The sequence below is a fragment of the Somniosus microcephalus genome, chromosome 5, assembly GCF_052327205.1.
Source record: "Somniosus microcephalus isolate GS21.2 chromosome 5, FLI_Smic_1.0, whole genome shotgun sequence".
NCBI classification, from domain to species: domain Eukaryota; kingdom Metazoa; phylum Chordata; class Chondrichthyes; order Squaliformes; family Somniosidae; genus Somniosus; species Somniosus microcephalus.
In genome coordinates, this window is record NC_140991.1 from 199,330,841 (window position 1) to 199,346,855 (window position 16,015).

Below are 16,015 nucleotides of genomic sequence, written 5' to 3' on the forward strand. Positions count from 1 at the left end.
AGGTGAAGTGGAGAAATGCATAAAGACACAGCTTATATAGTCAGAGAATCATGTCAGATGTTTACAGGTAACCTTTCCAACTGCCATTTATCACACCTCGGCAGAGAGATAATCACAGCAGTCAAAGGTGTGAATGGTGTCCAAACAGGTCAGTCAGGGAAACATTACATCAAAGAACAATGAGGTGGGGTCACAAGGGGTCAAATATTGCAGATGCTGGGGTCTGTATGAAAAACAAAAAAACAGACAAAAAACATTTTTTTTGGCTGGAAATCACAGCAGGTCCGGCCGCATCTGTGTAGAGAGAACAAGCCAATGTCGACTCGAGTCTGGATGACCCTGCATCAGGTGGGGTTACATGTAGCGTGACATGAACCCAAGATCTCGGTTGAGGCCGTCCTCATGGGTGTGGAACTTGGCTATCAGTTTCTGCTCGACGATTTTGCGTTGTCGTGTGTCTCGAAGGCCACCTTGGAGAATGCTTACCCGAAGATCGGAGGCTGAATGTCCTTGACTGCTGAAGTGTTCCCCGACTGGGAGGGAACACTCCTGCCTGGTGATTGTTGCGCGGTGTCCGTTCATCCGTTGTCGCAGTGTCTGCATGGTCTCGCCGATGTACCATGCTCCGGGGCATCCTTTCCTGCAACGTATGAGGTAGGCAACGTTGGCCGAGTCACATGAGTATGTACCATGTACCTGGTGGGTGGTGTCCTCACATGTGATGATGGTATCTGTGTTGATGATCTGGCATGTCTTGCAGAGGTTGCTGTGGCAGGGTTGTGTGGTGTCGTGGTCGCTGTTCTCCTGAAAGCTGGGTAATTTGCTGCGAACGATGGTCTGTTTGAGGTTAGGCGGCTGTTTGAAAGCGAGTAGTGGAGGCGTGGGGATGGCCTTAGCGAGGTGTTCGTCGTCATCGATGACATGTTGAAGGCTGCGAAGAACATGGCATAGTTTCTCCACTCCGGGGAAGTACTGGACGACGAAGGGTACTCTGTTGGTTGTGTCCCGTGTTTGTCTTCTGAGGAGGTCTATGCGATTTTTCGCTGTGGCCCGTCGGAACTGTCGATCGACGAGTCGAGCGTCATATCCCGTTCTTACAAGGGCGTCTTTCAGTGCCTGTAGGTGTCCATCGCGTTCCTCCTCGTCTGAGCAGATCCTGTGTATTCGCAGGGCTTGTCCATAGGGGATGGCTTCTTTAACGTGGTTAGGGTGGAAGCTGGAGAAGTGAAGCATCGTGAGGTTGTCCGTGGGCTTGCGGTAGAGTGAAGTGCTGAGGTGTCCGTCTTTGATGGAGATTCGTGTGTCCAGGAATGAGACTGATTCTGAGGAGTAGTCCATGGTGAGTTTGATGGTGGGATGGAACTTGTTGATGTTATCGTGTAGTCTTTTCAGTGATTCTTCGCCGTGGGTCCATAGGAAGAAAATGTCGTCGATGTATCTGGTGTATAGCGTTGGTTGGAGATCCTGTGCAGCGAAGAAGTCTTGCTCGAACTTGTGCATGAAGATATTTGCGTATTGGGGTGCGAATTTGGTCCCCATGGCTGTTCCGTGTGTTTGGGTAAAGAACTGGTTGTCGAAGGTGAAGACATTGTGGTCAAGGATGAAGCGGATGAGTTGTAGGATGGCGTCTGGAGATTGGCTGTTGTTGGTGTTGAGTACTGAGGCTGTCGCAGCGATGCCGTCATCGTGGAGGATACTGGTGTAGAGTGCCGAGACGTCCATCGTGGCGAGGAGTGTTCCTGGTTCAACTGGTCCGTGGGTGCTGAGCTTCTGTAAGAAGTCTGTAGTGTCGCGACAGAAGCTGGGGGTTCCCTGTACGATGGGTTTCAGGATGCCCTCGACATATCCAGAGAGGTTCTCACACAGGGTTCCGTTGCCTGATGCGATAGGACGTCCAGGTGTGTTGGCTTTGTGTATCTTTGGGAGGCAGTAGAAGTCTCCCACGCGGGGAGTGCGTGGGATGAGAGCATGTAGGATGCTTTGAAGGTCTGGATCGAAGGTTTTGATCAGTCTGTTGAGTTGGCGGGTGTGTTCTTTGGTCGGATCTGCGGGTAACTGTCTGTAGTGTTCCTGGTTGTCCAGTTGTCGGTATACTTCTTTGCAATAGTCCGTTCTGTTCTGTATGACGATGGCACCTCCTTTGTCAGCTGGTTTGATGACGATGTTGCGGTTGGTCTTGAGAGTGTGGATGGCGTTGCGTTGTGCTCGGGTGACATTCTGGACTGTCTTGTGAGTGCGGCTGATGAATCTGGCGTTGATGCATCTCCTGACAGCTTGAGCATACATGTCAAGCTTAGGGCAGCGACCCTCCGGAGGGGTCCAATTTGACTCTTTCTTCTTCGGTTGCTGCACTGCGGATCCCTCTGTCTGCTGTTCCGGATCATTGATTGTCTCATTGGGTTCGCTGCTGACATCTTGGGATTTGTGGAAGAATTCCCGGAGCCTCATTCTCCTGATGAATTCCTCTGTGTCTGCCGCGAGGCCGATGGGGTCCATTTTGGTGGTGGGGCAGAAATTGAGCCCTCGGCTGAGAACTTCAATTTCGTCTGGTTGAAGGGTGTGGTCGGACAGGTTGATGATGGATTTCCCTGTGGTTTCAACCGTGGTAGGCTTGGTTGCTGCTGCTGGTGATGCCAAGTTTCTCAAGCTTCCTGTTCTTGGTGTGCATGTAGGTAGCGTAGTTCCGTTGCCTTGTTTGTTTGGCGGTGTCTCGTAGCTGGTCTGCTGTGTCCTGAGCACAGGCTGAGAACATGGACTCCATCTCGGTTTCGAGGTTGCGGCGTCTGCTGTAGAGCTGGTGTACGAGATGGTTGAGGAGTGTGCGAGTTCCGCACCCATGAGGACGGCCTCAACCGAGATCTTGGGTTCATGTCACGCTACATGTAACCCCACCTGAGGCAGGGTCATCCAGGCTCGAGTCGACATTGGCTTGTTCTCTCTACACAGATGCGGCCGGACCTGCTGTGATTTCCAGCCAAAAAAAATGTTTTTTGTCTGTTTTTTTGTTTTTCATACAGACCCCAGCATCTGCAATATTTGACCCCTTGTGACCCCACCTCATTGTTCTTTGATGTAATGTTTCCCTGACTGACCTGTTTGGACACCATTCACACCTTTGACTGCTGTGATTATCTCTCTGCCGAGGTGTGATAAATGGCAGTTGGAAAGGTTACCTGTAAACATCTGACATGGTTCTCTGACTATATAAGCTGTGTCTTTATGCATTTCTCCACTTCACCTGAAGAAGGAGCAGTGCTCCGAAAGCTTGTGATTTCAAATAAAGCTGTTGGACTATAACCTGGTGTTGTGTGACTTCTTACATTTGTCCACCCCAGTCCAACTCCGGCATCTCCACACCTTAACTTAAAATGTTGGCTAAAAATTTCAGTGCCCCTACTGAGGGGCAGCAGTGCGGCATGGTGGGACTGTTGCTTACCACTTCAGCAAGCAAGTGACCCCACCCAAATCCTTGGGATGGGGTCACTTAAACATTCAGGGCAGGTTATGTTGAAATGATAGAGAGTTGCCCATACCAATGAAGTGGAAGAACTCTAAGCAGCAACTTGTCACTCTGAGAGGTGGCACATGAGGCCCTTATCTGACCAGAGGAAAAGGAAAAAAAATCTTAACCTTCTTGGCAGACCTTCTGACTATCTTGTAATATGCAGGGACCTTCCCTAGGCCCAGAAGAGGACCCTTGCCTATTCTACCAGATATAGTCCTGCTGAGTGGAATACTGGCAAATTGGGTGTAATTTTCAGGGCAGCCCAGCAACGCTCTCAGGCTCACTTCCAAAGTTCTTCCTCCTCGATGCAATGAGACAGGTCTAAGAAGAGCTGACTGCCCCACCCCCGCTCCCACCGAGCAAAATATCTTGGGTAAGATGTGAGGATGCGAGCGGCAAAAAACTAATGGAATAGCATCCTGCCCAAAATTGCACCCGAACTCCCCCTGCAACCAGGATCACAGCACTGTTCAATTTCTACCTCCCTCCCCCCACCCACCCCTGGATTTTTTTATCTTAATATATTTGTAGATTCGTTTTGGGGTTTTTTTTTGAAAGAAGGATGATTGGGATACCAGTTTTGAATTCAACAGATACCTCCCACAATACCTGGAACAGAAAATTCTGATGTTTGTTCATTTTAATGTCATATTTTAGGATTTTGTTGGCCATTTTTCCACATTTGGAAGGGAGCTACATTTGACTGTTGTGTTTTAAATGAAAGTGGGTTCACACAGGTTTAACATTTTCTTTACAGCCATATGCTGAGACTCGGGCCTAAAAATTGGAACCTTTCGCATCGCCTGTTAATGCCGGTTTTGAAGAAAAGGTGGCGGCAGCTTCGCTTCCACCCACTTCCAGTGCAGAACGCGGTGGCCACCATATTGAGCAGGTTGGCAGCACTGCTGGTGCCTGCGCTCGCCTCAAATATTTTAATGATCACGAGCGTGACGTCAATTGGCGTGTAGCGCCGAATTGATGCACGCTGAGCGATTTTGGATGTCATGCTTCTTTTACTGCCCTCTCCAAAGCACACCTGTGCATGCAGCCATTGTCAGTGCATAGACCTGGGAGAAAGCAGCAGAGATCTATAGATCTCTGAGAAGTCTTCAATAACTATGCAGAGTATGTGCAGCCCCACCGAACCCAGGCTCTGTGACAGGTTTGTATTCCTCACTGAACAGTGTTTCAAATAATGTTGACATTGTTTGCACTAGATGGTGTAATCAGAAATGTTATAACACATGAAGCATGAGTTTTCATAACTTCAAGTATTTGGAACCTCAAACTGCTAGAATGATTCCATCCAAATTGCAGTCATTTAATCAGTTAATGAGGATTGTTTTGATTAAAAATTATAGTTGACAAATTAGCCGGCTAAAGATTTGAGAGTGTCAGCAGTTGAATTAAACATAGAACATTAAACTGCAGGTTGCCTTCTTTAAAATCTGGCAGATTAGTGTATTTTTAGGCTTTCATTTATCTTGCATACCCTGTCAACCTATAAAACAGAAGAAACATAACCAGAAGCAATGCACTTCACTTTCATAAATCGCGATTTCCTGATAACGCCGCACAGATAGATTAGACCCCCATTCGGCCTCCTGCTGATCTTACTGACTGAAAGAGCATGTTGCACGGTTGGTTCTGTGCTGCGTTTATTTAAATCAGCAGGCAGCATCAAAATAATGGTGTTGCCTCCGCTCGTTTTACAGGTGGGAGTTAACCTTGGCCCACGGTAACACTGCCCGTTTTCAGGCTTTATCGAATTTCTAGGCCAAAGAGTTTATTTGTTCATGGGTCAGACTTTGAAGATGTGTATGAAAGCTAGACAGACAAGCTTGTAGAATATTATGGCTCACGGTGAGACAATAAGAGCCCATCAACTTACCTTAGACTCATTAGTAGAGATTTTCATGAGTTTGTGCCCAGCCACACTGCTTCGCAAGGGAACCTGCCCCATTTTCCTTCCATTAATTTAAATGGAAGGAAAATCAAGTGGATTCCTTTTCAGGCGTGTGCTCTCACTCAATCTTATGATGTATTCAAAAATGGTAAAAATGAATTAAATAAAAGCAACCAGAGCCAAAGCTCCACCAAAAATTAATTTTTATTTTTAAAGTAAAGGCAAATTTTGATAGCACGCCATACCACCACCCAGTCATTTTAAACGTCAGCAGCAGTCAGAGGCCAATAAGTAACACATTAAGTAGACTGAGAAGGCGTGATAACAAATAATGAGATTCCCTTCAAATTACTAATGTAATATTACCACAACAGCAAGAAATCTTCAAATATTCATATTTATATAAATCACTTATGAAACACACAAATTGAAAGTGTTAACAAAAGGTAAAAGTGCATTGCTTATTGTACAAACCTGATAAAATGGATCCCTCATTATTAATCTCAGACAGATTAACACCCGAAGAAAATTAGCAGGTGGAACTCGGTCCACCCACTCGCTGTAACAGAAAAGATACCATAACCAGTTACAAATTCAACTGTAGGTGTTATGTTAACAAGGCATTTTCAATGTACATGAGAAAACAACTCTAATTTATAAATTCGTTATCAGAGGGCATAACAGACTTCTGACTATTTGCCAATCAATACCAAGTTTTCTCTTTCCTACTGCTGCATAGTTTATTTATAGATTAGAATAAATATTCTTGCAAGAAACATTGTGTGGTGATTATTCTTTATGTTTAGTAAGAAGTATTGTGATTGGTTGTTTGTTTCCTGCCTTGGGATATATGCTGTAATCTCATTGGTAGTTGATGTCATGTGATTTGTGGTGGCCATCTTAAATTCAGTTCTTTCCAGCCTTTAGTTGGGACTGGGTGTTGAAAGATGTGCTACAGGATTTTTAAGTTAATAAAGCCTAGATTAGAAAGGCAAATCTATTCTTCATTTCAATTTATTAACTTTATGTCAGAATGGAGCGATATCTTCAACCAGAACGATTCAATGCTGACCCTAATTCTGCAGGAGTGGATGATAAATGGAAACACTGGTATTGTACATTTAAAAACTTTTTGGGCGTGTTGGATCAAGAGTCTCTAAATAAGCTGAATATGCTGATCAACTACATTGCTCCGGGTGTGTATAAGTATATTTTGGACTGTAAAACTTACGAAGTGGCTATTTCTACATTGGAAAAGATTTTTGTTAAACCAAAGAATGAGGTATTTGCACGTCACCTTCTATCTGCCCGTAGGCAGCAGGTGGGAGAATCTTTGGATACTTATTTACAAGCACTTCGGTGCCTTAGTGTTAACTGTAATTATAAGGCCGTGACGGCTGAAGAATATAAGGAAGAATCGGTACGGGATGCTTTTATTAATGGATTACTGTCTAGATCAATTCGTCAGCGGTTGTTAGAAAATAAGACTTTGGCTCTTAAGAGTGCTTTGAGCAAGCTTCTACATTGGATGTGGCTCAGAGAAGTTCGGATTCTTATGCTCTTTTTAATCGGCCTGTGACTGTGGTTTCGGCAGTTCCGGATGAAAAGGAATTATGTGGACTTAATAGGAGTGGTTTACTAGATTCTGAAACAGTTTCTACTTCAGCGGCTGTTGCCTCTAGGATTCAGAAGTGTTATTTTTGTGGGAACGCCCGGCACCCTCGTCTGAAGTGTCCTGCTCGGGAGGCTGTGTGTAGTAAATGCGGCAAGAGAGGTCATTACGCACGTGTGTGTAAATCATCAGGTACAATTACCTCCTCTGTGACTATTCAGCCTTTAGATAGGGCGTTTATTGCATCAATTTCTGCTGCATTTGCTCATGGCCTAAACAAAGCTATAGTTACGGCCCAAGTTAATGGGTTGGAAGTGAAGGCCCTTATAGATACGGGCAGTACTGAGAGTTTTATAAGTCTTCAGTTTGCAAAGGAGAAGCATTTGAAAATTTTGCCTGTTTCCTATCAGGTGTGTATGGCTCAGACGACTCTCACTTCACAAGTAGCTGGTTGTTGCCTTGTGAAATTGATTCTTCTAGGTAATACGTATACTGATATACGCCTATCTGTTTTGCCTAATCTCTGTGCGGATATTTTGATTGGTCATGATGTGCTTCAGTTACACGAGTCTCTCAGTCTTTCATTTGGAGGGACTAAGCCACCTTTATCTGTTTGTGGATTAACCTCTTTATCCATTTCTCCATTATCACTTTTTCCAATTTGATGCCGGATTGTAAGCCAATTGCTACCAAGTCAAGAAGGTATAGTAGTCAGGATAGAGAATTTATTAATTCTGAAGTTCAACGTCTCTTATTGGAAGGAATCATTGAACCTAGTTGTTCGCCTTGGCGGGCACAGGTAGTTGTCACGACTAACGAGAGACATAAGAAACGAATGGTGATAGACTATTCCCAAACTATTAATAGGTATACTCAATTAGATGCGTACCCTTTGCCTAAGATTGATGAGCTTATCAATAAAGTATCTCAGTATAAGGTTTTTAGCACTATTGACCTAAAGAGTGCTTATCATCAGATTCCTATTGTTAAGAAGGATCAACCATATACGGCCTTTGAGGCTGGTGGAAAGCTGTATCAGTTTTGCCGAATACCATTTGGTGTTACTAATGGTGTTGCTTGTTTTCAACGGGCAATGGATGCTTTTATAAGTGATAACTCTCTCCCTGACACCTTTTCATACTTAGATGACATCACGGTGTGTGGCAAATCAAGGGTGGAGCATGATTCTAATTTAGAAAGATTCCTTCAAGCTGCGGAAAAAGTTGATTTAACTTTCAATAAAGAGAAGTGTACCTTTTCGACCACTGAGGTAAATCTACTGGGGTACATTATCTCGGGAAATAAGATTAAACCAGACCCAGAACGTCTGCGACCATTGATTGATTTACCTTGTCCTACTAATTCTAAGGCTTTGCAACGAGTTGTTGGACTGTTTTCTTACTATTCTAATTGGATTGCAAATTTTTCACAGAAGATCCGGCCTCTTATTCGGGTTACGACATATCGCATAGTGGTTAGCACTGTTGCCTCACAGCGCCAGGGACCCGGGTTCAAATCCGGCCTCGGGTGACTGTCTGTGTGGAGTTTGCACATTCTCCCCGTGTTTGCGTGGGTTTCCTCCCACAGTCCAAAGATGTGCGGGTTAGGTTGATTGGCCATGATAAAAAATTGGCCCTTAGTGTTAGGGGGGATTAAATATGTGGGGTTATGGGGTTACGGGGATAGGGCTTGGGTGGGATGGCCGTCGGTGTAGGGACCGGGTGCTAGGGTTTGGATGATCAGCCATGATCTCGTTGAATGGCGGAGCAGGCTCGACGGGCCGAATGGCCTACTCCTGCTCCTAGTTTCTATGGGCGGCACGGTGGCATAGTGGTTAGGACTGTTGCCTCACAGCGCCAGGGACCCGGGTTCGAATCCAGCCTCGGGTGACTGTCTGTGTGGAGTTTGCACATTCTCCCCGTGTTTGCGTGGGTTTTCTCCGGGTGCTCCGGTTTCCTCCCACAGTCCAAAGATGTGCAGGTTAGGTTGATTGGCTATGATAAATTGACCCTTAGTGTTAGGGGGATTAAATACGTGGGATATGTGTTGGTGCAGGGGTTACGGGGATCGGGTGGAATATGTGTCAGTGCAGGCTCGATGGGCCAAAATGGCCTCTATCTGCACTGTGGGGTTTCTGTGATTCTGTGTGATATCCTCTATCATGGGAGGCCAGGATGTGTTTTGATAATTTTAAAAAGGATATCCTTGGAGCAGTTGTGCATTCTATTGATGATTGAGACGGACGCTTCTGATTTTGCAATTGGGGCTACTCTGAACCAAATTGGAAGACCTGTGGCCTTTTTTTCACGTACCTTGAACAATAGTGAAAAAAGGCATTCTTCAATAGAGAAAGAGGCGTATGCAATAGTAGAAGCACTGCGTAAATGGAGACATTATTTATCGGGGCGACATTTTACGTTGGTAACTGATCAAAAGTCTGTGTCCTTTATGTTTGATGTCAAACATTTTGGAAAGATTAAGAATGATAAAATAATGAGGTGGAGGATTGAGTTGGCATGTTACCATTTTGATATAGTTTATCGTCCGGGGAAGGATAATGTTGCTGCTGATGCGCTGTCGAGGGCTTATTGTTCTGTGATTCACGGAGATACGCTTATTAATCTTCACAATGCCTTATGCCATCCTGGGGTTACGAGGATGATACACTTCGTACGCAGTAAGAATTTGCCCTTTTCAGTTGAAGACGTCAAGCGGATGACTTCATCATGTTCTATCTGTGCTCGGTGTAAACCGAATTTCTTTAAGCCTCAACGAGCTCATCTTATAAAGGCTACTTCTCCTTTTGAACGTTTGAGCGTCGATTTTAAGGGGCCTCTTCCTTCAACTACTCAAAACCGATATATATTTACTGTTGTGGATGAGTTTTCAAGGTTCCCTTTTGCTTTTCCTTGCGCAGATGTATCAGCTGCTACAGTTATCAAATGTCTGACTCAACTTTTTGTCATCTTTGGGATGCCTGCGTATATCCATTCGGATCAGGGAAGTTCTTTTATGTCTTCCCAGTTGAAGGAATACCTTCAGAGTCGGGGAATTTCTACTAGCAGAACTACCCCGTATAATCCCCAGGGTAATGGACAGTGCGAACAATACAATGGGGTGATCTGGAAGGCAGTTATGTTGGCTTTGACATCACAGAATCACAGAATCTACCGTGCAGATAGAGGCCATTTTGGCCCATCGAGCCTGCACCGACACATATCCCACCCTATTCCCGTAACCCCACGTATTTAATCCCCTAACACTAAGGGTCAATTTATCATAGCCAAATCAACCTAACCTGCACATCTTTGGACTGTGGGAGGAAACCGGAGCACCCGGAGGAAACCCACGCAGACACAGGGAGAATGTGCAAACTCCACACAGACAGTCGCCCGAGGCCAGATTTGAACCCGGGTCCCTGGCGTTGTGAGGCAACAGTGCTAACCACTATGCCACCGGAACCTTAAGAATACACAGTGGGAAATGGTACTGCCTGATGCCCTGCATTCCATTAGATCATTGCTTTCAACGGCTACTAATGTGACCCCCCATGAAAGGCTCTTTAACTATCCGCGGAGATCTACTATGGGATATTCGGTACCTTCATGGCTTACTATGCAGGGACCTGTGCTTCTTCGACGCCATGTTAGATTGTCAAAATATGATCCTTTAGTGGAGGAGGTGGAGCTGTTGGAGGCAAATTCCCAATATGCTCATATTCGATTCCAAGATGGGAAAGAAAGTATCGTTTCAATTAAAGACTTGGCTCCTTGTGGTGGCCAGCCCTCTTCTGAGGATATTAACAATAGTCATGATTCAGATAATGTGGATGCTGTTACAGATGCTACGAATATTTCCAATCCGACTGCAGATAATTATACTTCTATTAGTCAGCCCTCGATGGATGTTCATGACCGTCCCAGTTTACCTCCTGATGGGATTTCTAATCCGGAAACCGTTGAAAATCGGGATATGGATAGCCTTCCTGCAGAAGATACTTCTGTGTCTCCTGGTGTGGGAGGGCAAGGAATTTCACCAAGGTTAAGAAGGTCGACACGAACAAGATATCCGGTCGACCGATTGAAAATGGACTTTTAAATTGATAGTAATGTTTTAAAATTGTTGAAATATATTATATTGTTTTAGTTGAGAGATACTTAATACTTATGTGCAATGTTACTATTTGTTGTTGCTCACTTAGTATTGTGTCATGTTGAATAGTTTTATTTTGTCTGTGCATAGTTTTAGTTGTAAATAATTAATTATAAATTGTAAAGGTTATTTAGGTTGGAGTATATTTTAAAAGGAGGGGTGAATGTGGTGATTATTCTTTATGTTTAGTAAGAAGTATTGTGATTGGTTGTTTGTTTCCTGCCTTGGGATATATGCTGTAATCTCATTGTAGTTGATGTCATGTGATTTGTGGTGGCCATCTTAAATTCAGTTCTTTCCAGTCTTTAGTTGGGACTGGGTGTTGAAAGATGTGCTACAGGATTTTTAAGTTAATAAAGCCTAGATTAGAAAGGCAAATCTATTCTTCATTTCACATTGCTAAGATTTGAAAACAAGCAAACCATTTTGAGCCTTCCCCTCCACCCACCCCTCAAGTTCTCCAATTATCTCCCTTGCCTGGAAAATTCATTTGGGCATTTGCAGGCCATCAACAGTTTTTTCTCCCTATTAAGCTCATCAATGAAATGGATTTGATGTAAGATTTCCTCTTACTCTGTCCTAAATCCTGGCCCCCCCATCCTTGCATGAAAACAACATTCACACGTTTAACGCCACGCTCAATGCCATGCGCCACCACATGCACGCTCTCTACCTCTCTCTTCAGCAGCACCGACTCACTATCTCAAAGCTGTCCTGGTCCACAGTACCATTTGATCCTTCGCTTCATCCGGTACTTTGACAAAACTTTTTTTTCTTCCTTTCAGGTGTCAAGGTTTGCAAGCTTCAACAACTCTTGGACACCAACACCCCTCCAGATCCTTCTTCCCCTTCACTTTCCTCTGACCCCTTCCCTCCTTCCAATCTCAACCTTTGCCATGCTTTCACTATCCCCTCTGACCCCGAACGATCAGTCCTCAGCAATGGCCTCAGCTTCATCCCTTAATGAATTTCAAGCTTGGCACTACGCCGAGCTCTTCTTCTGTCACCTTTGCCTCCACGCCAACTTCTTTGGCCAGGAGACTTTCTCCCGTCTTCAGAATTCTCATTCCACCAAGACCCCTCCCTCTTACCCTCTCTAGATCTTTTCATTGGGAGCTTCTGGTGTGACATCACCGGTCTCAATTTCTTTGCTCCCCTCACTCACTGTAACCTACCTCCCTCTGAACTTGCAGCACTCCATCCCCTCAATCCTAATATTGTCATTAAACCAGCTGACAAGGATGGCGCTGTTGTTGTTTGGCAAACTGAATACCTTAGAGAGGCTGGACGTCAACTCTGATACCACATCATACCTCCACCGGACCATGACCCCACCACCAAACATCAAGTCACCGTTTCCAAGACTGTCACTGACCTCATATCCTCTGGAGATCTTCCCTCCACAGCCTCCAACCTTAGTCCCCCAACCCTGCACAGCCTGCTTCTACCTCCTTCCCAAGATCCACAAAGAGAACTGCCCTGGTAGACAACAACAACAACAACTTGTATTTCTATAGTGCCTTTAACGTAATAAAATGTCCCAAGGCGCTGCACAGGAGTATTTTAAGACAAAAAATTTGACACCGATCCACATAAGGAGAAATTAGGGCAGGTGCCCAAAAGCTTGGTCAAAGAGGTAGGTTTTAAGGAGCATCTTAAAGGAGGAAAGGGAGGTAACGAGGCGGAGAGGTTTAGGCAGCGAATTCCAGAGCTTAGGGCCTAGGCAACAGAAGGCACGGCCACCGAAGGTTGAGCGGTTATAATCACGGATGCTCAAGAGGGCAGAATTAGAGAAGCGCAGATATCTCGGGGGGTTGTGGGGCTGAAGGAGATTACAGGGATAGGAAGGGGCGAGACCATGGAGGGATTTGAAAACAAGGATGAGAATTTTGAAATCGAGGCGCTGCTTAACCGGGAGCCAATGTAGGTCAACGAGCATAGGAGTGACGGGCGAACGGGACTTGGTGCGGGTTAGGACACGGACAGCCGAGTTTTGGATGACCAAGTTTACGTAGGGTGGAATGTGGGAGGCCAGCCAGGAGTGCATTGGATTAGTTAAGTCTAGAGGTAACAAAGGCATGGATGAGGGTTTCAGCAGAGGATGAGCTGAGGCAAGGGCGGAGACAGGCGATGTTATGGAGGTGGAAGTAGGCGGTCTTTGTTGACCTATCGTTTCAGCCTGTTCTTGCCCCACAGAACTGATTTCTTCCCATCTCAACTATTTTTTCTCATCTTGTCCAGTCTCTTCTCACCTACATCTGCAACTCTTCCAGCACCCTCTGCCACTTTAACAGTTTCCAGTTTCCTGGCCCCAACAGTCTCCTCTTCACCATGGACGTCCAATCCCTCTGCACCTCCATCCCCCACCAGGACTACCTGAGGGCCCTCCATTTCTTCCTTGAACGGAGACCCAACCAGTCCCCATCCACCACCACCCTGCCCCACCTGGCAGAACTTGTACTCACATTGGACAACTTCTCCTTTGACTCCATTCACTTCCTCCAAGTAAAAGGAATCCATATGGGTTCAGGCTATGCCTGCCTTTTTGTGGGATATGTGGAACATTCTTTGTTCCAGTCCTACTCAGATCCCCTCCCTCACCTCTTTTTCCGGTACATTGATGACTGTATTTCTTTCATCCTGAACTGGAAAATTTCATTCACTTTGCTTCCAATTTCCACCCTTCCCTCACCTTCACATGGTCCATCTCCGAGTCTTCCCTTCCTTACCTCAACTTCTCTGTCACCATTTCTGGGGCTAGGCTATCGACAAACATCCACTATAAACCCACTGACTCCCACAGCTACCTGACTACACTTCCTCCCACCCCGCTTGCTGCAAGGATTCTATTCCAGTGCTTCCATTATGGCTTCCTTTATCCTCAACCGAGGATACCCGTCCACAGTGGTTGACAGGATCCTCGACCGTGTCCGTCCCATTTCCCGCACTTCTGCTCTCATCCCTTCCCCTTCCTCCCAAAACCACAATAGGGCTCCCCTGGTCTTCACCTTCCAACCCACTAGCCTCCACATTCAACGGATCATTCTCCGCCATCTCCAACGTGATCATCTTCTTCTCACTCTTCCCCTGGAGAACAGTATGAAGCAGTGGAAGGATTCGCAGACTGATTAACAGTCTGTCAGGCCGCGACGTGAACGCTCCTTCCATGGCCATAACCATCTTTATAGCAGCCGATAGGGTGGTTAGTTCTATACGGCAGGAGGGTTTTATGGGCTCCCACAACCCATACAATGAGGGGGGGGGGTCACCTACACCCACTGGGTGCGAGTATCCCGCTGGTTGTCAACCCAGAATTCAGAGCCGGAGTTCCAACTCCACTCGCCAGGACTGTCTGGAGTGGGGTTCGGACCCTACACCTTCTGACTCAGAGGCAGGAATTCTACCACTGAGCTGAAGACTCACTCCTCTTCCAGCATGATCCCACCACCAAACACATCTTCCCCTCCCCTTTCAGCATTCCGAAGGGACCGTTCCCTCCGCGACAACCTGGACCGCTCCTTGATCACCCCTCCCCTATCTTTATACCAGTCAATAGGGTGGTTAGTCCTATATGGCGAGAGGGTTTTATGGGCTCCCACAACCCATACGATAAGGGGGGGGGACACCCATACCCACCAGACAGGAGTATCCCGCTGGTTGTCAACCCAGGTGTTGCATCTTGTGCTTGCACCGTGCAAACGCAGAAGATGCAACACCTGCCCTTTTACCTCCTCCCTTCCCACCGTTCAGGACCCCAAACACTCCTTCCAGGTGAAATAGCAATTTACTTGTACTTTGTTCAATTTAGTATAATGTACTCGCTGCTCAAAATGTGGTCTCCTCTAGATTGGGGAGACCAAACGCAGACTGGGTGACAGCTTTGCGGAACACCTCCATTCAGTCTACAAGCGTGACCCCGAGCTTCCAGTCGCTTGCCTTTCTCATTCTCCAACCCATTCCAACCTCTCTGTCCATGGCCTCCTATACTGTTCCAGTGAAGCTCAACGTAAACTTGAGGTACTTTACAGCTTTCCGGACTCAACATTGAGGTCAACAATTTCAGATCATAACCTCTGTCCCCATTTTTTTCAAACAGCTGCTGTTGGTAATGATTCTGCTATTCCCATTTACATCTCCTCTAGACCCTTTACTTGTCTCATTACTATCCCCTTTTGCCTTGCACCATCATTCCTTATGTCATTTATTCTCTCCTGCCTTCCACCAGATCACAGACCTCCCCTTTTGTTCTTTCCTCCCCTCCCCCCTTTCCCTGCACCTGTACTCACTTAAAACCTGTTATATCTCTAAATTTTTCCAGTTCTGATGAAAGGTCATCAACTTGAAACATTAAGTTTGTTTCTCTCTCCACAGATGCTACCTGACCTGCTGAGTATTTCCATCATTTTCTGTTATATTTTGCATTTGTGCCCCTGAATAGTATTGTCAACTTAGTATCAACTGTGCTGAACTTGTCCAAAATCATTTCACTTAGGTCTGTGAGAGGAGACTTTCATTTTGTGGTGTAACAAAGATAGGGATGAAATGTGAGCCATAGGCTTTGAGAGCTATTTATCCACGATACGGGTACAACTTTAAGTTATAAAATGTTAGAACGACCAAGGCAAGGTGGTATAGATTTAAGAAATCGTTGATCTTAATTGCCTTGAATCAGGAATGACTCCCAGCCCGTAAGGATAAAAGGCAGGGAAATAGTTCAGTTGGAAAGAGGAAGGAACTGAGAGTGAGAATTTGTAGGATGGAAAGTCATCCGTTACTGTCTTGTTCATTGCTGCACTTAAAGATACAACTGCCGTGGGTGAATAAACCTCACTTGTTTTCA

The 16,015-nt window shown here is 45.6% G+C and overlaps 1 protein-coding gene across 11 annotated transcripts in view; it reads right to left on the bottom strand.

The window, feature by feature from the left end:
- nek10 (NIMA-related kinase 10) overlaps positions 1-16,015 on the bottom strand; it is a 470,337-nt gene that overhangs the window by 349,986 nt on the left and 104,336 nt on the right. For all 11 annotated transcript variants that reach the window (XR_015078459.1, XM_085988547.1, XM_085988546.1 and 8 more), the window contains exon 6: positions 5,886-5,970. Coding sequence is in view for 10 of the 11 variants with exons in the window: in XM_085988547.1 (XP_085844673.1) it covers positions 5,886-5,970 (85 nt within the window). In the remaining variant the exon portion in view is untranslated. The remainder of the gene's footprint in view (positions 1-5,885; positions 5,971-16,015) is intronic.